The sequence below is a fragment of the Aquarana catesbeiana genome, linkage group LG06 (assembly GCF_042186555.1).
Source record: "Aquarana catesbeiana isolate 2022-GZ linkage group LG06, ASM4218655v1, whole genome shotgun sequence".
Taxonomy (NCBI): Eukaryota; Metazoa; Chordata; class Amphibia; order Anura; family Ranidae; genus Aquarana; species Aquarana catesbeiana.
In genome coordinates this window covers 357,146,430-357,173,878 of record NC_133329.1, presented here as the reverse complement: position 1 = coordinate 357,173,878, position 27,449 = coordinate 357,146,430, and the positions used below count along the sequence as shown (strand labels likewise).

At 41.4% G+C, this 27,449-nt stretch overlaps 1 protein-coding gene across 2 annotated transcripts in view; it reads right to left on the bottom strand.

Annotated features, from left to right (window-relative positions):
* ITGB6 (integrin subunit beta 6) overlaps positions 1-27,449 on the bottom strand; it is a 222,128-nt gene that overhangs the window by 26,873 nt on the left and 167,806 nt on the right. For both annotated transcript variants that reach the window (XM_073634069.1, XM_073634070.1), the window contains 3 exons: positions 26,522-26,611; positions 13,625-13,759; positions 5,016-5,424 (listed from right to left, as the gene is read on the bottom strand). In XM_073634069.1, coding sequence (XP_073490170.1) covers positions 5,016-5,424; positions 13,625-13,759; positions 26,522-26,611 — 634 coding nt within the window. The remainder of the gene's footprint in view (positions 1-5,015; positions 5,425-13,624; positions 13,760-26,521; positions 26,612-27,449) is intronic.

Sequence of the window (27,449 nt, the reverse complement as noted above, 5' to 3'; positions counted from 1 at the left end):
TTTGAGATCTCCCCAGAGTGGCTCAATGATATTGAGGTCAGGAGACTGAGATGGCCACTCCAGAACCTTCACTTTATTCTGCTGTAGCCAATGACAGGTCAACTTGGCCTTGTGTTTTGTATCATTGTCATGTTGGAATGTCCAAGTACGTCCCATGCGCAGCTTCCTGGCTGATGAATGCAAATGTTCCTCCTATTACTTTTTGATAACATACTGCAATCATCTTGCCATAAATTTTGACTACATTTCCTGTGCCTTTGTAGCTCACACATTCCCAAAACATCAGCGATCCACCTCTGTGTTTCACAGTAGGAATGGTGTACCTTTCATCATAGGCCTTGTTGACTCCTCTCCAAATGTAGTGTTTATGGTTGTGGCCAAAAAGCTCAATTTTGGTCTCATCACTCCAAATGACTTTGTGCCAGAAGGTTTGAGGCTTGTCTCTGAGCTGTTTGGCGTATTGTAAGCGGGATACTTTGTGGCATTTGCGTAGTAATGGCTTTCTTCTGGCGACTTGACCATGCAGCACATCTTTCTTCAAGTGTCTCCTTATTGTGCATCTTGAAACAGCCACAACACATGTTGTCAGAGAGTCCTGTACTTCACCTAAAGTTATTTGTGGGTTTTTCTTTGCATCCCGAAAAATTTTCCTGGCAGTTGTGGCTGAAAATTTAGTTGGTCTACCTGACCGTGGTTTGGTTTCAACAGAACCCCTCATTTTCCACTTCCTGATTAGAGTTTGAACACTGCTGATTGGCATTCTCAATTCCTTGGATATCTTTTTATATCACTTTCCTGTTTTATACAGTTCAACTACCTTTTCCTGCAGATCCTTTGACAATTATTTTGCTTTCCTCATGACTCAGAATCCAGAAACGTCAGTGCAGCACTGGATGAAAGATGCAAGGGTCTGCCAGGAGTCCAGAAACTCATTGACCTTTTATACACACACACTAATTACAAGCAAACAGATCACAGGTGAGGATGGTTACCTTTAACCGCTTGCCGACTGCCTCACGCAGATATACTGTGGCAGAAGGGCTCGTACAGGCAAAACTACGTACCTGTACGTTCCCCTTTAAAAGGAGGCCAGCTGGCGCGCGAGTCGGGTCGCGGGTCCTGTGGACTCGATCGCCGCGGGGATACCCACGATCGCCTCATGGGGAGGAAGAACGGGGAGATGCTAATGTAAACAAGCATCTCCCCGTTCTGCCTAGTGACAGTGTCACTGATCTCTGCTCCCTGTCTTCGGAGCAAAGATCAATGACGTGTCACACACAACCATGCCCTTCACAGTTAGAAACACGCCCCTAGGACACACTTAACCCCTACACTGCCACCTAGTGGTTAACCCCTTCACTGCCAGTGTCATTTACACAGGAATCAGTGCATTTGTATATCACTGATTGCTGTATAAATGACAATGGTCCCAAAAATGTGTCAAAAATGTCCGATGTGTCCGCCATAATGTCGCAGTCACAATAAAAATCGCTGATCGCCGCCATTAAAAAAAAAAAGAAAATTATTCATAAAAATGCTCTAAAACTAGCCCCTATTTTGTAAACGCTATAACTTTTGCACAAACCGATCAATAATCGCTTATTGCGATTTTTTTTACCAAAAATATGTAGGAGAATACGTATCGGCCTAAACTGAGGAAAAAAATTGTTTTTTATATATTTTTGGGGAATATTTATTATAGCAAAAAGTAAAAAATAATGCGTTTTTTTCAAAATTGTCGCTCTTTTTTTGTTTATAGCGCAAAAAATAAAAAGCACAGGGGTGATCAAATACCACCAAAAGAAAGCTCTATTTGTGGGAAAAAAAGGACGTCAATTTTGTTTGGAAGCCACGTCGCACGACCGCGCATTTGTCAGTTAAAGCGATGCATTGCCGAATCGCAGAAAGTGCTGTGGTCAGGAAGGGGGTAAATTCTTCCGGGGCTGAAGTGGTTAATAGCTATTCAAAACCCTTTGTGTCAACTTGTGTGCATGTTATCCGGCCAAAATCACCAGGGTATGTAAACTTTTGATCAGGGTCATTTGGGTAGTTTCTGTTGTCATTATGATGTAAAAAGAGTAAACACAGTTGATTGATAATAAATGGCTTCAGCCAAACACTAACCATGAGTGAAAGAAATGTTTGTGTTATCATTCATATTCTCTGAAAAATGGCCAAGAAATCATAAATTCTGCCGGGGTATGTAAACTTATGAGCACAACTGTATACATAGTTACATAATAGGTGAGGTTGAAAAAAGACACAAGTCCATCAAGTCCAACCTATGTGTGCGATTATATGTCTGTATTACATTGTATATCCCTGTATGTTTTGGTAGTTCAGGTGCTTATCTAATAGTTTTTTGCAACTATCGATGCTCCCCCGCTGAGACCACCGCCTGTGGAAGGGAATTCCATATCCTTGCTGCTCTTACAGTAAAGAACCCTCTTTGTAGTTTAGGTTAAACCTCTTTTCTTCTAATTTTAATGAGTGGTCACGTGTCTTGCGCAAAAAAAGCTTTATCCCTATTGTGGGGTCACCAGTATGGTATTTGTAATCATCATTTGAAATCATATCCACTCTCAAGCGTCTCTTTTCCAGAGAGAATAAGTTCAGTGCCCGCAACCTTTCCTCCAGACCCTTTATTAGCTTTGTTGCCCTTCTTTGTACTCGCTCCATTTCCAGTACATCCTTCCTGAGGACTGGTGCCCAGAACTGGACAGCATACTCCGGCTGGACCAGAGTCTTGTAGAGCGGGAGAATTATCATTTTATCTCTGGAGTTGATCCCCCTTTTAATGCATGCCAATATTCTGTTTGCTTTGTTAGCAGCAGCTTGGCATTCCATGCCATTGCTGAGCCTGTCATCTACCAGGACCCCCAGGTCCTTTTCCATCCTAGATTCCCCCAGAGGTTCTCCCCCAGTGTATAGATTGCATTATTATTTTTGCCACCCAAATGCATTATTTAACATTTTTCTACATTAAACCACATTTGCCATGTAGTTGCCCACCCCATTAATTTGTTCAGATCTTTTTGCAAGGTTTCCACATCCTGCAGAGAAGTTATTGCCCTGCTTAGCTTAGTATCATCTGCAAATACAGAGATTTGAACTGTTTATCCCATCCTCCAGGTCGTTTATGAACAAAATAAATAGGCTTGGTGCCAGCATAGAACCCTGGGGGACCACACTACCCACCCCTGACCATTCAGAGTACTCTCCATTTATCAGCACCCTCTGAACTCGCCCTTGTAGCCAGTTTTCAATCCATGAACTCACCCAATGGTCCATGCCAATGGACCTTATTTTGTACAGTAAACTTTTATGGGGAACTGTGTCAAATGCTTTTGCAAAATCCAGATACACCATGTCTACGGGCCTTCCTTTATCTAGATGGCAGCTCACCTCCTCATAGAAGGTTATTAGATTGGTTTGGCAAGAATCAATTCTGGTCTGTAATTCCCAGGGATATATTTTGGGCCCTTTTTAAATATTGGTGCTACATTGGCTTTTCTCCAATCAGCTGGTACCACTCCAGTCAGTAGACTGTCAGTAAAAATTAGGAACAATGGTCTGGCAATTACTTGACTGAGTTCCCTAAGTTCCCGCGTGAAAACTGAGGAGAAGAATAAATTCAATACCTTTGCCATCTCCTCATCCTTATTCTTTTAGGGGCCAATATGGTCTTTCCTCCTTTTTTTAATGTTTACATGCTTAAAGAATTTCTTGGGATTTTTTTTTGCTCTCCTCCACTATGTGTCTTTCATGTTCTATCTTATCTGCCCTAATTGCACCCTTACATTTCTTGTTGCATTCTTTATAAAGTCTGAATGCTGATGATGATCCCTCAACCTTGTATTTTTTGAAGGCCTTCTCCTTTGCTTTTTTATGCATTTTTACATTGGAGTTAAGCCATCCATGACTTTTGTTCGCTCTTTTAAATTAATTACCCAATGGGATGCATTAGCTAATGCCCTAATTTAATATGCTCCTAAAGCAAACCCATCTCTCCTCCGTGTTCTTTGTTCCTAATATTTTATCCAAGTTCATGCCTTCTAGCAAGGTTTGTAGTTTAAGAAGTTGGCACTTTTGAAATTCAGTGTATTCCCCTTATGTTTCCTATTTGTGTGATTTATACTAAAGCCAATTGACCTGTGATCGCTGTTTCCTAAATTGCTCCGTATTTCCACATCCGTGATATATTGTTGGTAATCAGTAGAACCAGTAACGCTTTATTTCTAGTTGGTGCGTCTACCATGTGAACCATGAAATTGTCCTGCAAGACATTTAGGAACTGGCAAGCCTTATGCTGGTCATACACTATACGAAAAATCGGCCGAAATTCGGTCATTTAGACAGTTCGTTCGTTTTTCGGCCAGTTAATGGGCACAAAATCGATAATCATTGGGACATTTTTGAGCCGAAAAAACGAAGGACAAGTTTGGAAATTTTCTGCCGAACGAACGATAAATTGAAAGGTTAATGTGTTTCCCGTCCGAACTGTCTGCACTAGGTATATGTAAAAAAAATGAACAAAAAATGCAATCATTATGTCCGCTGAACAATTTATCGTCATTACATGATGGCACTATCATTTGCGCTCACGGCCGAACGTTTGTTTTTCAAAAATGGGTTTGGCCGATTTTTCGTATAGTGTATGGCCAGCATTAGACAAATGCGTGGTTCCCTCCGCCCAGTCTATGTCTGGATAATTAAAATTATGTTAATTCTTTCCATCCTTGCTGCTAATCCAACTTGTGATAGGAGATCTGTCCCTCCTCCCTCAGGTTAGGGGGCCTATAGCATACTCCCATATATATTTATAAAGCGCTGCGTAAACTGACAGTATTATATAAGTACCTGTAATAAATATATTTTTTATGTAAAATGAGATCCTCACATTCAGTATTATTGTTCTTTCGTGTGAAAGATTGCCTTTATTCACCGACATAATCATTCTGTGCTATTATGCCTAGAATGTTTTAAAAACGTGATTTTACCATTGTTATATTTACCTCCACATATAAGTCCCCTGTGCCGAACACAGGAAAAGTCATCGCATTCACAGTGAGGTCCATAGACACGTCCATATATGGATGGATTACAGAAGCACTGTCCACAGAAGCACTCCCCGCGGCCACTGCACGCATCCAGTTCATTGCAGGAGCTGCTGTTCAGAGAGGCCTCATTACATTCACACTGAGCTCCTAGGAAGCCTGGCTTACATACACACACTCCACACTCCAGCGAGCCATTTCCCTGGCTGCACTCGGGGCTCTCCTCCTCAGCTTCTGACTTGCATGAACAAGAGCAGTCCGATTGAATCTCAATCTCCAGGCTCTCCTGAAGACCCAAAGGCTTTATGGCTATATGTCGTGTTTGCTTGGTGCAGGAAGTTGAGTTTATTGTCACACTGAAGGAAACCTAAAGAAACAAATAAATACATAAGAATCAACTTGTTTTATTTCCTTATGATATATATAGGCTGACACGTCTATATATAAATGTTTTCACACAAGGTTTACTCAACTTTTGCCAAAATTCACACAACTGTAGAGATGCACCAAAATTTGGGCAGCTGAAATATAACGGACGCAAAATGATGTTTTCGGCATTTTGCTGATAGAGAAAGAGGTGCCGACATTGGCGCTGATAACACACGTGGTTTTGCTGCGATTTTACCTCAAATTTACTGTGCTTATGGTGTTTTATTTATAGGTCATGTGACTCAAAAGCCACATCAAAAACCTAACATGGGTGCCTTATTGATGCATTCTTGTGCAATTTCTGACCAAAAATGCCGGAAGCAAAATTTTTAACACATCAACGGAAGCACAACAGGCCAGTGCGAAGACATACTGTACATAGCATTTAAAGGGATGCATTTTTCTTGAGCTTTTCTTGCGCTAAAGGTGCCGATAATGTCTAACAATACATTCACATTAATTTAAATTCATGATAATAATTAAAAAAAATCGAATTATATATAAAAATATATTATTTAAAAAAAAAAAAACTAATTTTCGGTTTTGGTTTAGACCAAGTGCATCTTGAATTTTCGGTTTCAGCACCAAAATTTCTATTCGGTTCACCTCTAAAAAAAAAATGTGTAAATCTTGGGTGAAAGATAAGAGAATGTAGTGTAAAAAAATTACAAATAGACTCCATTTATTTGGTCTATCAATTGGTACACATTCAGCTTCTTCTACCGGGCCTACAGATTCCTAGGTGTTTTGATGGTACGAGATAAAAATCCAGGCATGTCAAAATATATATATCCTATCACAGCTTACTAAACTATAGAACATTCACCCTACTTGTATTATTATTAGTTTTAATAAAATAATTTGTCATCCAAATTCAATAATCCAAAACACCTATAATTGTTGAATGAATACAGCAAACGAACAGTTTTGAAACAAACATGTAAAATGAGTTAACAAGCCAATCTAAAAACCAAGCACTTAACAGATACTTAATTTCCTTGGATCCAATTCAAGAATACAAATAGCTATAAAAACATTCTATTAAACTAAATAATCAGAGATAAATAGTGATTTTAATTTTGAAATTACCGTTATATCTGTTTTTGGGTTTACAGACATCAACATGAAGCTAAAAGTTTGCTGGTTCTGAAGAAAACAGTATTTGTGTTTTTTATTTTCTAATATTTTTTACTGTTGGTTTCTATACCTACTATGCGCTCAGGTAGATTTATTCTTGTTTAATACTTTATAATGCTTCATTTTCTGAACCCTCCAGATCTCATTGGAATACTACATCATGAATTGTACTTTTTTATTCTTACTGCATTGATGTAACTTTTTTTTTCACAATATCTTGTCAAAATAAAATTAGCATTATAATAAAAGTCATTGGTTTGGAACTGGGTTCAGTTTTTTCTTCTACATGTCACTGGCTGTTTGCTTGTTCTGGTGCAGCGACTTACTAAGCAATGGAGATATAAAGAAGACAGAAACAGACAATGCAGGATTGAAGTCAGTAGCAGCTTTCTATTCTGACAAGGAATCAAGCAGGTTGGTAACAAAAAAAAAATCTGTAATTACACAAAAAATCTTTACACGAAAAGGTCAGGTTTTTTTTTTTTTAGATACCTACAGAGACAATATCATTAAAATAAAATTATTTATTATTTTTAGATTACAGTTTGATAAGAGCATAAAACATTGTGGCAACAACTGTTCACTGGACAATTGCACAATAGAAGAATAGAAAAACGTTGCCTGGTGTGATGAGTCTCAATTTCAGCTTTGACATTCAGATGGTAGGGTCAGAATTTGCCGTAAACAACATGAAAGCATGGATCCATCCTGCCTTGTATGAACTGTTCAGGCTGGTGGTGGTTTATTGATGTGGGGGATAATTTCTTGGCACGCTTTGGACCTCTTAGTACCAATTGAGCATTGTTTAAACGCCACGGCCTACCTGAGTATTGTTGCTGAAAATGTCTATCCCTTTATGACTACAGTGTACCCATCTTCTGAAGGCTCTTTCCAGCAGGATAATGCACCATGTCACAAAGCTCAAATCATCTTACCACTGGTTTCTTGAACAGGACAATGAGGTCACTGTACTCCAATGACCTCCACCGTCACCAGATTTCATTCCAATAGAGCACCTTTGGGATGTGGTGGAACTTGAGATTTGCATCATGGATGTGCAGCCAACAAATCTGCAGCAACTGTGTGATGCTAGGATATCAATATGGACCAAAATCCCTGTGGAGTGTTTCCAACACCTTGTTGAACCTATGCCACGAAGAATGAAGGCTGTTCTGAAGGCAAAAGGGGTCCAACCCGGTACTAGCAAGGTGTACCTAAATTGGCTGGTGATTGTATGTACAGTGGTACCTTGGATTACGAGCTTATTTTGTTCCAGAAGCATGTTTGTAATCCAAAGCACTCGTATATCAAAGCGAGTTTCCCCATAGGAATCAATGGAAACTCATATAATTGTTCCAGTGTCACTACTAGTGTATGCAGTACCGCATGTGGTCAGAGGTGGGGGCGGGGGTGGCGCCGGAGACACTTGGAAACGCTCGGAGACCACTCAGAGACACTCAGAGACACTCGAGAATGGGGTGTTTCCAAGTGTTTCCAAATGTCTCCGAGCGTCACCGGTGCCCCCTGCACCTCTGGCCACATGCGGTACTGCACACCCCAGAGGCTTGAATCCGTCTCATCTTGCGAGACAAAGCTCGCAAACCAAGTCAGGATTTAAAAAAAAATAATTGATCGTATTGCAAAACGCTCGTAAACCGCGTTACTCGCAATCCGAGGTATTACTGTAACTGCATAACTGTGAACATGGCTGACATAGATGGTGAAGGTAGGAGATCAGCAACAAGGACATGGAAAAAAGTTCTGCTTTAAGCCTTGGACCTATTTTTTTGGAAAGGAAGTGCTTTTTATTCCCCTGAGATGCGACTAAAAAATCTTTTGATATGTTTAATGCCATTAATGTTAAATAAATCATTAGATTGATTCCAGTATATATGTGTAAGCTATCCTTTGGATGCTTCTGTCCAAGTCTATTACACACCTAATTGGGAAAGCCCTACATTGGCTATAGTGATGAAACATCCTTCATCTACGGCTATGAACGCTTATAACCTCTTGGGTAGGTGCCCAAATATATGATATACAGCTTATAATGTAACTACAATTTAAATAATAGCTATGGCCTCTGCATATTTATTTTCCAGCTGGTAGATTATGTTATGAATAAATGTATATTAATATACTCTCATATACACATTTCTTAGAGCAAATATGATCTGCATAGGAGTCCTGATGGTGTGGCTTTTCTCTAGATGCCCCTGTGCTTGCGTATGAGAACTTTTGAAGGTTTGAACTATGGCACAGTAAGGCCCCTTTCACACTGGGACGTCTGCGCGTCGGCGGTAAAGTTCCGCTATTTTTAGTGGCGCTTTACCGTCGTATTTGCGGGGCTATTCGGGCACTTTTTAACACTGCAGCAGCGCTTTGCCAGCGGTATAGCCACGCTGCCTCATTGATTTCAATAGGCAGGAGCAGTGGAGGAGCGGTATACACACCGCTCCTTCACCGCCCCAAACAAGCTGCTAGCAGGACTTTTTTTAGCGTCCTGCCAGCGCACAGCTCCAGTGTGAAAGCCCTCGGGGCTTTCACATTGGAGAGACAGCAGCGGCTCTTTCAGGGCACTTTGCAGGCGCTATTTTTAGCGCTGTAGCGCCTGCAAAGCGCCCCAGTGTGCAAGGGATCTTACAGATAAAATAATTATTTGATGTGCACATTATATATACACAGGATTTTCACTTTGATAAGGTATTGTTTATGCACTGATTATCTCACTTTCTCTGCATTTCCGTGTGGTTGTTTTAGATATACAGCCATTATCCACCCCAAAAAAACAGATCTTGTATCTGAGAAACACATGGGGAAGATTTACTACACTTGGTACACGCAGAGTCTGGTGCAGTTGTGCATAGAGACCAATCAACTTCTATGTTTTATTGTCAAAGCTTAAAGTGTTACTAAATCCACAGCAGTAAAATCAGTCTGGACATGCAGCATAGCATGCTTGTTATACTCACTGTGGAACCTAAGGGGTTAATCCTCCGCATTGTGTAAAAAGGCTGTGTGATCTTGTACGCACAGATCATCCTCTTCTTCCAAAACAGGTCCAGGTAAAGACAGAGTTAATGGAGTCAGGCTGCACATGCTCAGTATGGTGTGTATTGCTATAGAGATTTTTTTTTTTCCTGAGAGAGTGCATGTGGTCAGCACAGGGCCAATTAGCACTGTCCAGACAGAGGGTCAGGGAGCCCTGCATACTGATATGTCAATTGTGGGAAAATGAAAACTCCTCCTACAAGCTTTAACAAGACACTGATAGAAGTCACAAGACTGCTATATACTGCTGACGAGAAATATATATCTATATATATATAGCTATAGATATATCTATATAAATATATCTATATCTATATAGATATATCTATATGTAGATATATATATATATTTTTTTTTCTGCTATAAAACATATTCAATAAAAAAAAAATGAAAAGAATTGAATTTCTTCATCAATTTAGGCCAATATGTATTCTGCTACATATTTTTGGTAAAAAAAATCCCAATAAACATATATTTATTGGCTTGCGCAAAAGTTATTGCATCTACAAAGTATGGGATATTTTTATTTATTTATTTTACTAGTAATGGTGGTGATCAGCGACTTATAGCGGAGCTGCGATATTGTGGTGGACAAATCAGACACCTAACCGACACTTTTTTGGGACCAGTGACACTAATACAGTGATCAGTGCTAAAAAAAATGCACTGTCACTGTACTAATGACACTGGCTGGGAAGGCGTTAAACATCTGTGGCGATCAAAGGGTTAGCTGTGTGCCTAAGTTGTGCTTACTCACTGTAGGGGAGGTGCTTTGATTAGGGGAAGGCAAAGATCTGGGTTCCTGCTTAGCAGAAACACAGGATCAGTACCTTCCCCTCTGACAGAACGACAATCTGCCTTGTTTACTTAGGTTAAACAAGCTGAATTTAGAAGCTGATTGGCTACCATGCACAGCTGCACTCACCAGTTTTAGTAAATCAATCCTAATAACTTACATACATAGTAGGTGGTGTATAGGGTTAGATATATACTAAAGAGGCTTTAGCAATAGAAAAATAAAACAGTTGTAGACACAATGTTTTTTATGATCTTATCAAAATCTGATCTGTAAATAAATAATACAACACTTACTTTTACTAATCTTGTCTCTATCTAAAAAGTCAAACTTTTCATTTAAATAAATGCCTTGACTACTGCAACTCACTCCTCATTGGCTTACCTTTAAACAGACTATCCCCCCTGCAGTCCATCATGAATGCAGCTGCCAGACTTATCCACCTTACAAACCGCTCAGTGTCTGCTACCCCTCTCTGCCAATCCCTCCATTGGCTGCCACTCGCCCAACTAATTAAATTAAAAATACTAACAATAAGTTACAAAGCCATCCATAACTCTGCCCCCAGCTACATCACTAACCTAGTCTCAAAATACCAACCTAATCGCCATCTCCGTTCCTCCCAAGACCTCCTGCTCTCTAGCTCCCTCATCACCTCCTCCCATATCCGCCTCCGGGACTTCTCCCGAGCCTCGCCCATCCTCTGGAATTCCCTACCCCAATCTAATAACTGCACTATTTTCTCCATTAGCTCATCCCCCACAGCTATTACCCTTTTGTATAACTTGACCCTCCCTCCTAGATTGTAAGCTCTAACGAGCAGGGCCCTCTGATTCCTCCTGTATTGAATTGTATTGTACTTGTATTGTCTGCCCTAATGTTGTAAAGCGCTGCGTAAACTGTCGGCGCTATATAAATCCTGTATAATAATAATAATAATGTACTCGACAAATTCTCTTTAAAATGTATCTAAAGAAAAGAACAAAAATGTCACATATTACAGCTAAGCAGTCCTTAGATGTGGCGGCTGCATTCTCTTGAATCGATGTCACCCTAGGCAACTAACTACTGTTTGAAACCCCCCTCTCCTCATCTTTCTGTCACTAGGCGAGCTGCTCAGGGCTGGTAGCGCTACTGGAGATAAAACTGCAGAAAAAGTTACAAGCTCAATGGATTTCAAGCGGGGCCAACAGCTATTTTTTGCAGTGTTAGAACAGGTATGACAAACACGCTTTTAGTGAAATATTTAATTAACCAAAAAAATGGAGCAAATCAAAAGAAAAGAAATACATTCTTAGGCCTGATTCACACTTGTGCAGGTTGCAGTTTGCATACTGCAGGTGCATTTTGTGTTTTTTCAATACACATCTTTAAACCATTGAAGTCTATGGAACCAAAAACCAGAATAAAAACCCTGGCCCTTTCCATAAAATGCACATATGTGAACTACATCCATAGGAAACCATGTTAAATGGACTGTAGTGTGTTTCTGCAAAACTGAAAACGCACAAAAAAATGCATAGGTGTGAACCAGGCCTTAGGGTTTACATGCACCTTATAGAATAGACGGTGGTGTGCTAAATCAAATACTGTTTTTTTTTTTTAATTTATGTGTGGGCCTATAAAAAGATCTGGATGATAGCTTTGCTCCCTCTACTTACAGAGTATCCCTCCGCCTACAAATATTTTCAATAACGTAAGCTACATTTGACTCAAAATTGGCAGGAAACAGTCACATGATAGCAGGCCGCCAATAAGCTGTGGCTGTGGAAATTCCTCACCCTGCAGCCACACGCATAGCTCCCAACTGTCCCTGATTTCGAGGGACTGTCCCTGATTTGGAGCAATGTCCCTCTGTCCCTCATTCCTCCTCCTTTGTCCCTCATTTTGGTCTGATCTATATAGATGTATATAAAATGCTTTTTATTTATCAAAAAGTGTTTTCCAGTGCTAAACCTTAAATCTTATTTCTAAATTGCTGCATTTGTAAATTCCAAAGACCAATATAAAGGAATAGTAGTGGTTAAAAAGGCACTTGTTGGTTTAACCAATCTTGTTTTTTTGTACAATTCTCCTTTAAGGGGGCGTGGCAAGGTGTGTATTATGCCTGCATACTTTTGCCGATAGGTGTCCCTCATTCCCATTTCAAAAAGTTGGGAGGTATGCACACGTAACAAAGAGGCAGGGATGTTGGTGACACCATTGACCGATTATAACCTCATGGCCATATTTATCAATAACATTATCCAGGTATATACCAATGACGTCACCATTTTGTTACTTGTGGCTACGGGATAGGGAATGGCTGCAGCTAATAGGGCTAGAGTCCTGCTATCATGTGACAGTTTCCTGCGGATTGTGGTTGATCTGAGTACAGCTCAAACCTTAGCTCATCCCTAATTAAAAATAACAATGTTAGCGAGCGCCCCCTTTGTGGCTGTGACAGGTGAGCAGAGCTGGCAACAGTGTAGTTCCAGAATGATAAAAGTAATATGCGAATGAGCCTGCCGACATCTAGCCAAACGCACATCATGTTACGCACACCTCCCAACATTTTGAGATGGGAATGAGGGACACCTACTAGCAAATGTATGTAGGCATAGGACACGCCCCCCTCCACACCCCCTTAAGGGAGAATTAACAAAAAAAGTTAATTAAATCCGCAAGGGCTTTTTTATTTATCACTACTATTCCTTTATATTGGCTTTTAAAATTTACAAATGCAGCAATTTATAATTTGGATGAAAGGTGTAGCACTGGGAAACACTTTTTTGAAAGATAAATAAAGCATTTTTTATTCAACTATATGGACCAGACCAAAATGAGGGACAAAAGAGGAGGAAAGAGGGACAGAGGGACTTTGTTCCAAATCAGGGACAGTCCCTCCAAATCAGGGACAGTTGGGAGCTATATGTTACGGATGGACTGACCTTTATTTCTGAGAATGGATTACATGTGCTCAGATTTCAGAGATAAGCTTGCAAACTGAACTCTGTAATTTTCAAAATACTGAAAATAAATATCTATGAATAATACTTCTAGATCAACTCTTCCAGGGATAAAATCGACTTCATGCATACTAACTTTAACTATGAATAAAAGGCCCTCTAAGAACTCTCTTTCTAAAATTGATATATATATTCTGAGTACTCACTCTGTCCCCAACTTTAATTTGCTGGCACCGCCTGCTGTTTGGGGTGGATGTTTCGTTGTTACAGTGTGCGGTGAAGAAGAGGTTAAGTCCTTCGGTGTCTCCAGATACTTCAAGCTCAATTTCCGACCTCAGTTCCTGGAAACAGAGAAGTGATTCAGCAATATTGCTAACACTCCAACATTAACATTTAGCCGATTTTCTGCCAAGATGTCAGCAATTTCTCGAGTCCCCTTAAAGTGCTCCGTGAGTCATGCCAGCTTTAGTCACCTTTTCAATATGGCGAAAATTAGATTTTTATGTATTGTTTTGCTTTGCATTTATGTAAAACAATGACATAACTATACAGTATGCATTAATCTAAAACCAAGCCACTCAGTCAATTTGTCATTAAGCCATGAACGATTTTGAAATAATAAACCGGGATTTCCATAATTCAATGCTTCAGTTTCTAGTGTAGTTTAGAGATTAAGGCTCAGTTCGCACTAAGTAGACTCCAAAGTGATTTTCAGCGCAACTTTGTAGTCAGACTTTAATAAGACTTTGATGTGACTTTGAAAGGACGTTTACACTCTGTGGCATTGAAGTTGTGTCAAAGTTGGATCAAAGTAGTACAAGAACCTTTTCTAAAGTTGGAGCGACTTAAGTAGTGCTAATTAAGACAGCTCTCATTGACTAACATGGGATTTCACATGTCACGTGACTTGGGGTCTCACAAGTCGGATCCCAAGTCGCGGCAGTGTGAACTGATTGGTTGTTACAGTGATCTGTGCAGGAGCCTTTTTATGGCACCCAATCTAAATGCAGCCTTTACTGCTGCACAGTCTTAAACTGGCCACAAATTGATTGACTGCTTGTGCTGTTTTTTTCCTTTCCCAGTTGGATCTCTGCTGTACAGGGACTGCATGAGGCTGATATCAAGTCAAATGTACATACTTACTTATTTAGGTACTTTTCCCCCTCTTACCTCATTGGCTGGGTTGTCCTTAAGGTGGTTGTAAACTTTAAAAAAAAAAATTTAAAATAACCGACTTGCATATACTATACAACCCCGATCCTCTTCTTCTGCTGGTGCTCCAGGCTCCTCCTCTTCATCGGGTGCCCCCACGGAAAGCCGTTTTCCATGGGGGCACCCGTGTGAACACGCTCCCGAGTCCCGCTGCTGCGTCCATTGACACCGACAGTGGTCCTCAGCCCTGCCCCCCCACTCCCATGTCACAGGATTTGATTGACAGAATGGCTCCTGATGCTATCAATCTGTCCAATGAGGAGAGAGACAGCAGCTGGAGCCGCTGCGCTCGTGCACATCACTGAATCAAATTGAGCTCAGGTAAGATAAAGGGGGGGGCTGGGGGGGGGCGCTGGAGCACAGACAGTTTTTCACCTTAATGCCGCGTACACACGGTCGGACTTTTCGACCGGACTTGTTCGACGCACGCCGACAGACCAAATCCGGCGGACAATCCGATCGTGTGTGGGCTTCACCGGACCTTCAGCGGACTTTTCCAGTCGCAAAGCTGACGGACTTTAGATTTGGAACATGCTTCAAATCTTTACGTCGCAACTCTGCTGGACTCAGAAATCCGCTCCTCTGTATGGTAGTCCGACGGACAAAAACCCAAGCTAGGGCAGCTATTGGCTACTGGCTATCAACTTCCTTATTTTAGACCGGTGTACGTCATCACGTACAAATCCGTCGGACTTTGGTGTAATCGTGTGTAGGCAAGTCCGGTCGTTAGAAAGTCTGTTGAAAGTCCGCCAAAAGTCAGTCGAAAGTCTGTCGAAAGTCTGTTGGATGGGCTGTCGGACTTTTGTAGCTGAGAAGTCCGACCGTGTGTACGCGGCATAAGGCTTTACAGCCACTTTAAAAAAAACATACTCACATGCCTAGCGAAGCCAGCCTTGTCTAGTGTAACCTGTTGCTCCAATGCTGCATGCTGAGTCCCACCCTGCCATCTTCTCTGCTTATGTCATCAGGGGTTCGGCTGTCTCTCCTGAGTTTTTGTAGCTGGCCCCCTGATTATGTATTGCAACACATGTGATGTGATATGGATTGTCCTGCGCATGTGCAGTGTGGAATATATTACCCCAGCTGCTCACAACCACCCGGGGTGCATGACGTGAGTATTTCAGGAGGTCATGGGCAGCCAGGGCTATGTCATCCTTGCTTAGGCAAGAAAGTCGGAAACTCTATTTGTTTTTCTAAAAAAAAAAAAAAAAAAAAAAAAGATACTGTAAAAAAAATATACAGTGTGTATATATATATATAGAGAGAGAGAGAGAGAGAGAGAGAGAGAGAGACAGTCCCCGATTTACGAACGGGTTAGGGACTGCCTGTTTGTTCTTAAGTCAAACTTGTTCATAAGTCGGAAGCGCATGCGCAGAACGGCAGAGACATCGTTTTCCGATGCTCTGTCAAGTAGCCGTGCATGCGCAGACGTCATTTTCCGATGTTTTCCGCTGTTTTACAATGTTTTCCGATGTGCCCGCCGTCAAAAAGTGGCTGCGCATGTGCAGAACGTCACGCCACCTCCCGTTCGTAAGTTGAAGTCGTTCACAAGTCAGAGGTTCGTAACTCGGGGCCTCCTGTATATATATTTTTGGTGATTCTGTTACGCGAGAGGGGAAGAAGCAATTCAATGTAAAGAAGGAGCCTAGGTTCACACTTGTGCGTCTGTACTTTCATGCATTTTTATGTGCTTACTTTGAAGTCCATGGGGCCAGAAATGCACTAGGCTTCACCAAAAGAAGAACTTGCACTGTTTTCCAGGTTGTACGGAAGTGTGTTGCTTAGGTGTGAATGGGACCCATAAACAATAATCATATTCCTATTGTCACGCATTGTCCTGAGATGACTGAAACGTGACAAATAACACATGTGTGAACCCCCCAGTTTTCCATATGGAGCTCATTCACACCTATGCAACTTGCTTCTGAGCGACTTGGAAAAAAGTGCAGGTTCCTCTTTTGCTCTATTTTTGGACTCATAGACTTCAATGAGAGCTCATGAAAAACACAAGAAAATGGAATGAAAAACAAAAAATGAAAAAAAAAGAGCATTAATAAAGGATGCAAATGCAGAGGCAGAAGTGTGAACCCAATAATTACAGAGTTGTATATTTGGGGCTTTTCTGTCTGCCTAGAGTCCAGCTTTAGCTTTGCACAACGTATGTTTGGTTTCTGGATGAAAGATCTGTAATGAAAGAATCTCAGACAAGCTTCGGCTTGTAAACCCAGAAGCTCATTGACAATCCAAGGCCTGAGGACACTGCAGCTGACTGCCGAGGAGAATTTACTACTGTTTATAGAAACCTCAGCAAACTCTCAGTGTAGGAGACTTATGTGCTTTCAGGAGTCTCCTTTTGTATGGCTTTACTATGACTTTACTCATAATTCTCCAAAACAAACAAAACGAATCACAAAGTGTGGAAATAATTCTTACTAACACCCACACATCTATAGATCAGACAGTGACATTGTGACGTATAATGTACTAAACCTAAATTTATGATCTTATATCTATATAAAGATAAATGTGTAGAGAAAAAAAGTGCAAGTGCCCTGTGTAGTGTAGTATTTATAAGCTGCGCTTAGCTTCTTTAAAGAAGTATCATGTACAGCACACCAAGGGACATATGTTATATTTAATCTATATTTGGATTCTGGTCTCTTTAAGGGGGATGATTTTGGTGTACAGTTGGTGTACTCAGGGGTTTATACCTGTGCAGGGTGAGGGGTTCTGGATAGTCCGATCAGAAAGAAGAAGACTAACTTACAGTCCTTTTTGAATTGATAATTTCTCATTTGTAACCCAGAATTAAAGGCTTCAGAGAGATATTTGTGTGGAAAACAGGGCCAGATCCAGCCTGTCTGATGTGGGAGTGCAGTAAATATGTCAGGGGACAGAGGATGGGAGGTCAGCGAGGCAGTGTACAGGGGGTCAGCAGGGCAAAGGACAGGGTTCAGCAGTATGTAGGGCAGTGTATGGGGTCAGAAAGGCAGAGGACAGGGGTCAGTAGTAGGCAAGGCAGAGTTCAAGGGTCAGTATGTGAGGCAGCGTTCAGAGGCCAGTATAAAGTGATGCAGAGGACAGATTTTGCCTAACAGTGGGAGGAGCTTAAAGGGGGCGATTAAACAGAATCTGTGCCCAGTCGCTGTATACTTTCCATATATATATACCACAGTCATTGTACCCACAAAACACTCTACTTCCTAAGTCAAAAGTGACAGTGTCACAGAAATACTAAAAACCTCAAAAAGAAGGATCATTTTGAAAAGTGATCATGTTGTCTGTCTGAGCCTACCTTAAAGAAGAACTTAATCAAAACCAGTAACTGTTGGGACAATAAACACTTCGGTCAGGACTATGTAATGTACAACATAATGTATAGAATGCAGGAGTCAGAGTAACATACAAAAGAACATGTAGAGCACAGCAGCAGGACAAGTCCACCTGTTCACATGAGATCCAAGCCCTTACATCAAGAATCCCCATCAGATTCTCCCTTAGAGTCCTCCCTCTACATCAGGGTTCCCAGAGTCACCCCCTCTAACATCAGGGAACTTAGAATCTTCCCCTTACATCAGGGACCCTTGGGTTCCTCAGCCTTACCGCAGGGTCCCCAGAGTCACCCCCCTTAAATTAGGGTCCCCAGAGTCACCCTTACATCAGGGTCAACCAGAGTCAGTGAACAAGTGTGTGCAGGGCAAATGACCCCTAAAGGGGAAGAGGGGCCTACTGTGCCCTGCCACACACTGCACACCGGGAGTAATCCAGCTAACCCCCGGAGTACCAATCCCCTGCCACAGGAGGATTTAGCTTTTTAAAATAGACCCCCCTGCTGCTCCGATTCCCCTGTATTGATCCCCTCACCGATTCCCCTAGGATGGATCACTCCTGTGCTCATTGTTGTGTTACACTATGGGGATGATTTACTTAAGGCAAATCCACTTTAAACTACTCAGATCTACAGCGACTGCACTTCCAAGTGCACTTGCAGTGCACTTGTAGTGCAAAGTGGATTTGCCTTTAGTAAATCAACCGCTATGTGATTTATTATCATTTATCTGTTTTCATAACTGGGTTTATAATTTCTCTATGTCTTTAAGCTGTGTTCTTCTGTCTAAGCTGAACTCTCTCTACCAACGTACTTCTGTATATCCCCTCCCCTTCCTTCTCTCTGGTATCGTTGCTCAGTATTCCACCATGCTGTAATCATCTTTCCATGTGGCTAACAACATCAATGTTTTTCTACCTATGAATATCCTTCATTAAACGGAAAATTTGAAAGGCTTCATTGTCTGTCTCCTCAACAACTGAGTTTATTCATCGAATTAACCTGTCTGAATTGATGCAGGGGATAAATAGATCACCAGGTTGTATAAGCCCTATATGAAGCTGGAGATAAGCTTATGGCCTTGTAGTTGAGTCAGAACAGTGGAAAAACTGAGTTTCACAGCATAATTACAAGACTTCTGCATGACAATACTGATACAGACAAGAGTTACTGCCCTCATTGCAAGAAAGAACAAGAGAGCAGCATGTGTAAGCCTCATAACCTTAGTCCAGGCTGCATGGCTGGCTTATCACTCACTCATTAACTGCCTGTGTCATCATGAGTTACAAAGTCTCTGAATGTGAACACACAGGAGCCCCAGCACAAGACCCTAAGCCAGTTGAGTTACCCAAATGCTCAGTCAAACCAACTTGGGAAGTAATGGAGAATTATGAAGCTTTAAGAACTGAATTGACAGCTAGCTTGAAATTATTATGGGAAAAAATTGTTACTTAATCGAACACGCTGTCTGTTGAACGTGAGCTATTGCCACTAGAGGGCTCCATTAAACAGCTGTCTGCCTCATATGAGCTTTATCAGTTTACCAGTAATAAGTTAATTAATGTCTTACAAAGTATAAACATGGAAGATTCACTAGAGAAATTAAAAAGGACAAATTAGTGTATATTTAGTCCACAAACTATGGTATATATATATATATATATGAAAATCTATCAATCCTGATGTACTGAAGGCGTATCTAATTTCTTGAGGCCTGAAAATGGCAAGACAGTACAAATACCCTCCAAATTACCCTTTTTGGAAAGTAGACAATCCAAGGTATTTAGTAAGAGGCATGGCGAGTTTTTAAAATATTTTTGTCGCAATTTTTTGGAAAATTAAGACATTTTTAAAAATTGCCTTTTTCACATTTTTTTTCTACATCTTGTCACCAGTGCAGTACAGTGTTATCATATAACTAGTGTGGCGGTGATCAGGGACACTGACTGGTGACAGTATGTGTAAAAAAAAAAAGAAAAAAATAATACATTTTTTTTCTTTTTTTGTTACATTTGATGCATTACAACTGATGCACCCCACAGAGAAAACAAATTGTACTGGGAGAGTATGTTGGTGGTCATTACTGACCCCTTCTAAAAATGCCAGTTGTCTGGCTGCCATGTTTATCCAATCTAGAAAGAGACAGTTTTTTCCAGCAAACCAAATTAAAGGCAGAAGCAAAGATAGAGTTGCTACAAGACACTGCATCTCACAGATCTGTTTCCACCAGACTTTCTAAGAAGTCCTCTAAAGTCCTTACGTCTGAAGACCCACTTCCTGATTGGCTGAGAGGAGAAGCAATCATTTTGGCCACCGAGGGAAGGAGGAGGGAAGCCACCGTGAAGCTGGAGATGCAGGGTGAAGCCGCCGCTGAGGAGGAGGAGTAGGAAGGAGCCAAAGCTGCAAGATTGGGTAAGTGCGGGGCTGGGGGGGACGGACGAGCGATGGACGGATGGACCGACCGGGGGGGTTTAAGTAACATTAAACTCTAAAACAAATTCTATTCAAGTATGTACTCTTAATTCAAAAAAGTACCTTCTATTGCTCTCAGCCTCCTCCAGATTATTTTTTTTTAGGCACCCTGTCCTAATCACTTCAGAGATAGACTAGGACAGTGGTGGCTGGTGCTGTATATTTGGGGGGACAGCAAACAAGACACCCATTGCCCCCCCCAAAGTATACAGCAGCAGCCGCCACTGCCCTAGTCTGTCTCTGAAGTGATCAGGACAGGGTGGCCAAGTTCCTACATACAGTGGGACTATGGAGATTGAACGTAACCAACCTAAACAGCAAGTCAGATCAGAGCAAAAAAAGTAAAAAATCTGGAGGAGGCTGAAAACAATAGAAGGTACTATTTTGAATTAAGAGTACATACTTGAATAGAATTCGTTTTAGTGTCACTTAAACTTTCAATTGTGTCAGAAAAGTACATTTAGTCTTTGAATAACACTGCACTTGTCCTCTGATACACTCACAGAGAAAGGGCATGCTGGAGCCAAGCCGTGACTCACACCGTGGAATTATGTGTCATTATTGCTCACTCCACAAACATTTTGAAAAGTGATTACTCGCTCCATATGTTTTAGATGTATACCTGTCATCCAGAATTATTGATTAAGCACTTAGTACTTTATGTTTTACTGCTGAGTTGATAAAAAAACAACTGATGCACCCCACAGAGAAAACAAATTGTACTGGGAGAGTATGTTGGTGGTCATTACTGACCTCTTCTAAAAATGGCAGTTGTCTGGCTGCCATGTTTATCCAATGGTTCCACTTTTTTTTAGAGCCACTGACCTGGAACAGGTATACAGATTTTGACTTCCCCGTCCCTATCATACCAATTGGGATGCAGCCGCTGCACGGACACAGGCGCTGCTCCCAATTTGAAAATGTGAGGTACGGGTACATGGCCCAAACGCACACGGTCTTCAGGTGTGTCATCTTCAGATGAACAAAGCACTACACAGGAAAAAAAAAAAAGAAAATACAAAAACATGCAGTTCTGCACGCTGATGTCAAATCAACAGTAATTTGTTTAAATAAAGGTTTTAGCTGTTATGCCCCGTACACACGGTCGGATTTTCCGATGGAAAATGTCCGATCGGAGCGTGTTGTCGGAAATTCCGACCGTGTGTGGGCTCCATCGGACATTTTCCATCGGATTTTCCGACACACAAAGTTGGAGAGCAGGAGATAAAATTTTCCGACAACAAAATCCGTTGTCGGAAATTCCGATCGTGTGTACACAAATCCGACGGACAAAGTGCCACGCATGCTCAGAATAAATAAAGAGATGAAAGCTATTGGCCACTGCCCCGTTTATAGTCCCGACGTACGTGTTTTACGTCACCACGTTCAGAACGATCGGATTTTCCGACAACTTTGTGTGACCGTGTGTATGCAAGACAAGTTTGAGCCAACATCTGTCAGAAAAAATCCTAGGATTTTGTTGTCGGAATGTCCGAACAAAGTCCGACCGTGTGTACGGGGCATTAGCCAGGCTGTTTGCGTCTATTCAGTCACACAGCCTGGCTTAGCCCTATCCCCTGCTCTCTTCCCAATGGCTGTGACTGACAGCAGCAAGAGCCAATGGCTCCCACTGCTCTCAACCAAACCTGTGAGAGCCAGGAGAGGGGATCATAGCTTCTGTAAATATGCACAGTGCTGGATGGAGATCGGATCAGGTGAGTATTTGGGGGGTGGGGTGGGTGTAATTACTATTAAAAGTTTTCTTTTTCCCTAAATGCAGAGAATGCATTAGGCTACAAGATCTTTTAGCAAGCACTTTAATCGCATGCCCATGCACAGCCCAGTGTACAATTTTGGCAGCTGCCGAGATGAATGATGTCATTTCAGTCCGGCCAATCAGTACTGGAACCTGGAAAAGGACCGGCCAAAGTGTCCATGGTGTATAGTTCTGCTTTAAAGCGGAACTAAATCCTCCTCTCCTTTACAGCTAAGGAAACTGCCATTTTAGCCTCTGTTTGATCTGTCACTAATGCAAAGTCCATCTAAATCTATTAGTCCACCAAACATAATCCTCTTCACTGATTGACAATGGTGCTGCCAAACGGTAGCTTTGTTACTGCTGTATAGATGCATTCTAGGAATGAATGTAGCCACCGTAAGACAGGAGGTGCATTTTTGGCTGATCACCAGGTGAAAATAAAGGAATAAAAGCCTGAAAAAAAAGACTAATGCAGCCACCACATCCAATGATTGGTAAGTTACAATATATTACATTTTTGTTTTTGGGTTTAGTTACACTTTAAAATCTACTAAAGTCAAGATCAAAACTTGCCCCATCAGTCATCTAAAATGTAGATACTGTGTAGTACCAATGGTAATCTTTAAAGTATCCCTGTGGAGTCCTCTTGTATCCTTGGTCCATAGTCTACATAGGACCTCAACTTCTACACTTTGTCAACATAAAGCCCTTTCCCATCAATTAGATAAAGTTTAGATACTGTGTGCTACCTCCAACTACCATATTAATCTTCAACGTGTCCCTGTGGCGCCATCTCATATCCTAGGCCCAGGCTGTATTTGGGGCCTTGACTTCTGCTACAGTCAAGATAAAGCATTGCCCCATCAATCGTCTGCAGTGCAGACACCTTGTTAGACTTCCAAGTACCAGTATTAGTCTTCACAGTGTCCCTGTGGAACCCAGTTGTATTCTAGGCCTAGGGCAGATTTTGACTCCTGCCGTAGCCAAGCTGAAACTGTAACAGAATAGATAATCAGCCAAATGATCAGTCAGAGAGTAACCTAAAATAACTTTTTAACTGTTTACTAAACAGGTCCAATGTTAGAATCAATAATGCAAAACAGGGTCCGAATGGCAAACAGCAGGCATACAATAGAGAGTAATAGAACACAGATTATGAAATCTACACAAACAAGGACTCATTACAGCAACATCTCTATGACTCAATCATGGTAACACGTTGCTGCATAGCATAGTCTTTATAGGACTTTTAATAACAGACAGGCTAACTGAGAATCTCTGCATTGCTAAAACACAACACAGGCACTTGCATTGTCCTCATAACAGCTTCTCTCGCAAGGAAATCCAGGATAGCTTTGATAACACAGGTAAACAGCTGGGAAGAATCTCAGAAAAAAGGACAAAGCTCCACTCTACTGCAACTGCAGTATTCTGGTAGCATCCAGGAGGTGCTCCCCACAATGCTGGGGTCTTTTTGAGAAGCCACATGCTATTAGGATCCTGATTGACTGCCTACACGCTAGGTCCTGATACTGGAGGACCTCCTACCTGGCAGTAGATAATTTTCTTAGCTACCTCTGCCTCATCAGGTGTGGCCTAACTGAGCTGCTGAGGGAGGGAAGGAGAGAAAAAACATATTTTCTCTGGACCTGTCCAAGAAGTCAGTGTGTTGTGAGAAAAGGACGTAAAGGAGCCTGTATCTGAGAACAGTGAATAAATTAGCCTACACCATATACTCTTAAATGCCAGAGTCTCTACTGTCCTCGAAGTTGAAAGAGGGTGGAATTTAGTATAGAGAGTAAGCAGGGATTAATCTGAGCCTAGATTTCTAAGGTATTTACAGGGACAAAAGGATCAATTTGAACACTAACACAGTTACGTACAGGCACTACAATGTTCTGCAATTTAGGACTGTTATAACCATTGTAAGCCAGTTCAGGTTCACTTTGCAGAGGCTACGTAAGTGACCACAGTGACTTAATGATATAGCTAGAAATAGGGTTTTCACACACTGATGCCTTTTACTACACTGTTTGCATAACTCTCCATGGTAATCAATCATTGGGCTTAGAATATGCTAACTGTGCCACTGGCGATCATGGAGGAGCGAAGGGAGGGACTTTTCATTCTAACTCCTGATAGCTATTTGAAAGATAAAACCTACGCACCATGCCTACGTACTGACAATATCATTAGAAGCCAGTCTTTCAGCCAACTGCTATGAAATGAAGGAAGATCATTTTGTTTATTTTCATACTAGCTCCATCACAAGGTCCCGAGCTTCAGTGACCATCCTAATTTAATGAACTCTTCAAAATAAACTCCTATGGCTTTGGTGCTTGGTGCTGTAGAGAGCCATGCATGGGATAATATTGCGCTTTCCTCCGTTCCTTGCCTTGCTAAATTAAATTTCCCCCTTTCCTTGGCTTCATACTGACTTAACAGCATTATAATAGTCTTAGTCATGGGCAGCTTTATTTTGTAAGTCTGGGCCATTAACCAGCTGCTGCAGATAAAATAGTGTGTCATATTATACAGCCATTAATGTCAAATGTGATTACACAGCCAAGATGGGAAGAGGATAGAGATGGAGCCTAATGTAGGCTTCTGAAGAACAAGGCCTGAGTTCATTACCAACGCCGCATGATTCAACATATCTATATTGGTTTTGCCACTGTAGCACTTAAACAGAGAAGCGATTTGTATCATCAGAATCCCCATGAAATCAAATAGTCCAATAATGGAGTTTTTAACCCATCTCTAGCCAAGGGGAACAGCAAACCATTGCAAAGAACAAAGACAGGGTCCTTGCAGAAATGAGTAACATTTATCTTGTAGCATCCCATTATTGCTTATAAAGATGCTGAGATTACATTTTTGGCTTTACATGCTTTAAAAAGCAAAGCTGATACATGTGAAACACGTCTACACCCTGGAAAAATTGCCCAAGTAAGTAAACTCTTTTGAAATGGGCACCAGTAGGCTTCTACCTTGATGCAGTCAATAGTTCCCGCAGTCACCGAATAACAGTGTCCAGGGAATGACAGATCTGTGCATCAGGAGTAGTAATGTCGACTAATGTGGATTGCTTTTCTGTTTTATTTCACTCTATGACTTCTCAAACAGGGTGACCTTCCCCAGGCTTGGCTCTTGATCATGGATCATCTCATAACAGTTTGTAACCCAGTATATACTATAAATATAATATTAGCAGAGCATGCAATTATTTAAAGCGGAACTAGACCCCCAGAAATACATCCCTCACCAATCTCTGTCATCTTCTCCCCAGCTATTTCTGGGTGCTGGGTTTTCAGCCTTTTGATTGGCCAATGGGAAAATGATGGACATTCAATTGTAAGCTCCTCTGGGGACACGATTTAATGTCAGAGGAACAATTAATTGTGCAATATGTTGTTACTATATCAATATGGGAGATAAATTCTCTTAAAGGAGAAGTCCAGCCAAAGTTCGTTTGGCTGGGCTTCTCCTATGGGTCTCCGCTCTCTGCTGACGTCACAGATATCAGTCCAGGCACCGTGTCATCACGACAGTAGAAGTCTGGATCCGCCAGGTGCCTGGACTGATACCCGTCTCAGCCTCTCAGCGAGCCGCTGAGAGGCTGAGACGGCCGCTCCCTGCCCCTCCACAGCTCAGCGCTCCAATGAGCGCAGAGGGAGAGGAGCAGAGAGCTGTGACTGACAGTCTGCAGCTCTCTGCTCACGGAGCTCTGAAAACCGAGCGATTGGCGGGTTTCGATTGCTCGGTTTTTAGTGCAGAGCTCCCGGGGGACAAATGCAGCATCGGACCTATGCTGCATCCACCGAAGTAAGTATGAATGTGAGAAAAAAAATTCCCATACTTCTCTTTTAAGCCTATTTCACACGGGCTTCAACTTGTAAAAGAGCAGTGTGAACAACAAGCTATGACAAAGCATTTGCAGAGCTTTCAGTGAGTTTTGTTGAAACTTTTAAAGTATCAATCAGCTCCAGTTTGTAAATGTTGAACGCAGATCCTAGTGGGAATGTCGATTGCCACTTTAAGCAAGCTGCTAGCAGGCTGCAACAGACTTTCAATAAGCTTCAAGAAGTGCTGAAGCCTGCTAGCAGGATGTTTAAAGTAGCAGCCAGCACTTCCATTAAGATCTGCGTTCCACATTTACAAACTGGAGCTAAATGATATTTTAATCGCTTCAACAAAGCTTTCTGAAAGCTCTGCAAATGCTTTGTCAAAGCTTCCTGTTTACACTGTTCTTATACAAGCCAAAGCCCCTGTGAAACAGACTTAAAGGTGCTCAAAAAGCAAAATAAATAAGTAAATAAATATAAGCCTTACTTTGTATGCAGTTAAAATCAGCTGTAATATGTTTCTGGAGTCTTCTTGCAGCAATCCAACTGTGGCTCCAGGTATGAGCTTGGTGTAATTCTACAATAAATAATGAACACAAACACGTTAAAACCATAGCCCACAGGAGCGCATGCCATGCCTTCTAGAAAGTTTTTGCCCAAATGTAGAGAGAATGCGATTAGAGCTTTTTCCACTGAGATTATTATAAGCATGTACTTCTACAGCCCATAGAATGCTTTCCTGTGTGACAGAAATGAGTTCTTATATTGTGCTGAGGTGGTGATTTTTCCTCCAGGAAAATGCACATAAGGTTGTTGTGAAAGAACATCTACATTAATTTTTTATAGTGTAGCTGCCACTTAAAATGAACTGCAGGCAGATATATAAAAATGTTTTCCACTCATAAAGAATCGCAGAATCGCTATCTATGTATGTGTATATATATATATATATATATATATATATATATATATATATACACACACACACAAACACACATACATATACACATATACATAGACACTGTATTACCAAAAGTATTGGAACGCCTGCCTTTACACGCACATGAACTTTAATGGCATCCCAGTCTTATGCCCCGTACACACGGTCGGACTTTGTTCGGACATTCCGACAACAAAATCCTAGGATTTTTTCTGACGGATGTTGGCTCAAACTTGTCTTGCATACACACGGTCACACAAAGTTGTTGGAAAATCCGATCGTTCTAAACGCAGTGACGTAAAACACGTACGTCGGGACTATAAAAGGGGCAGTGGCCAATAACTTTCATCTCTTTATTTATTCTGAGCATGCATGGCACTTTGTCCTTCGGATTTGTGTACACACGATCGGAAATTCCGACAACGGATTTTGTTGTCAGAAAATTTTATAGCCTGCTCTCAAACTTTGTGTGTTG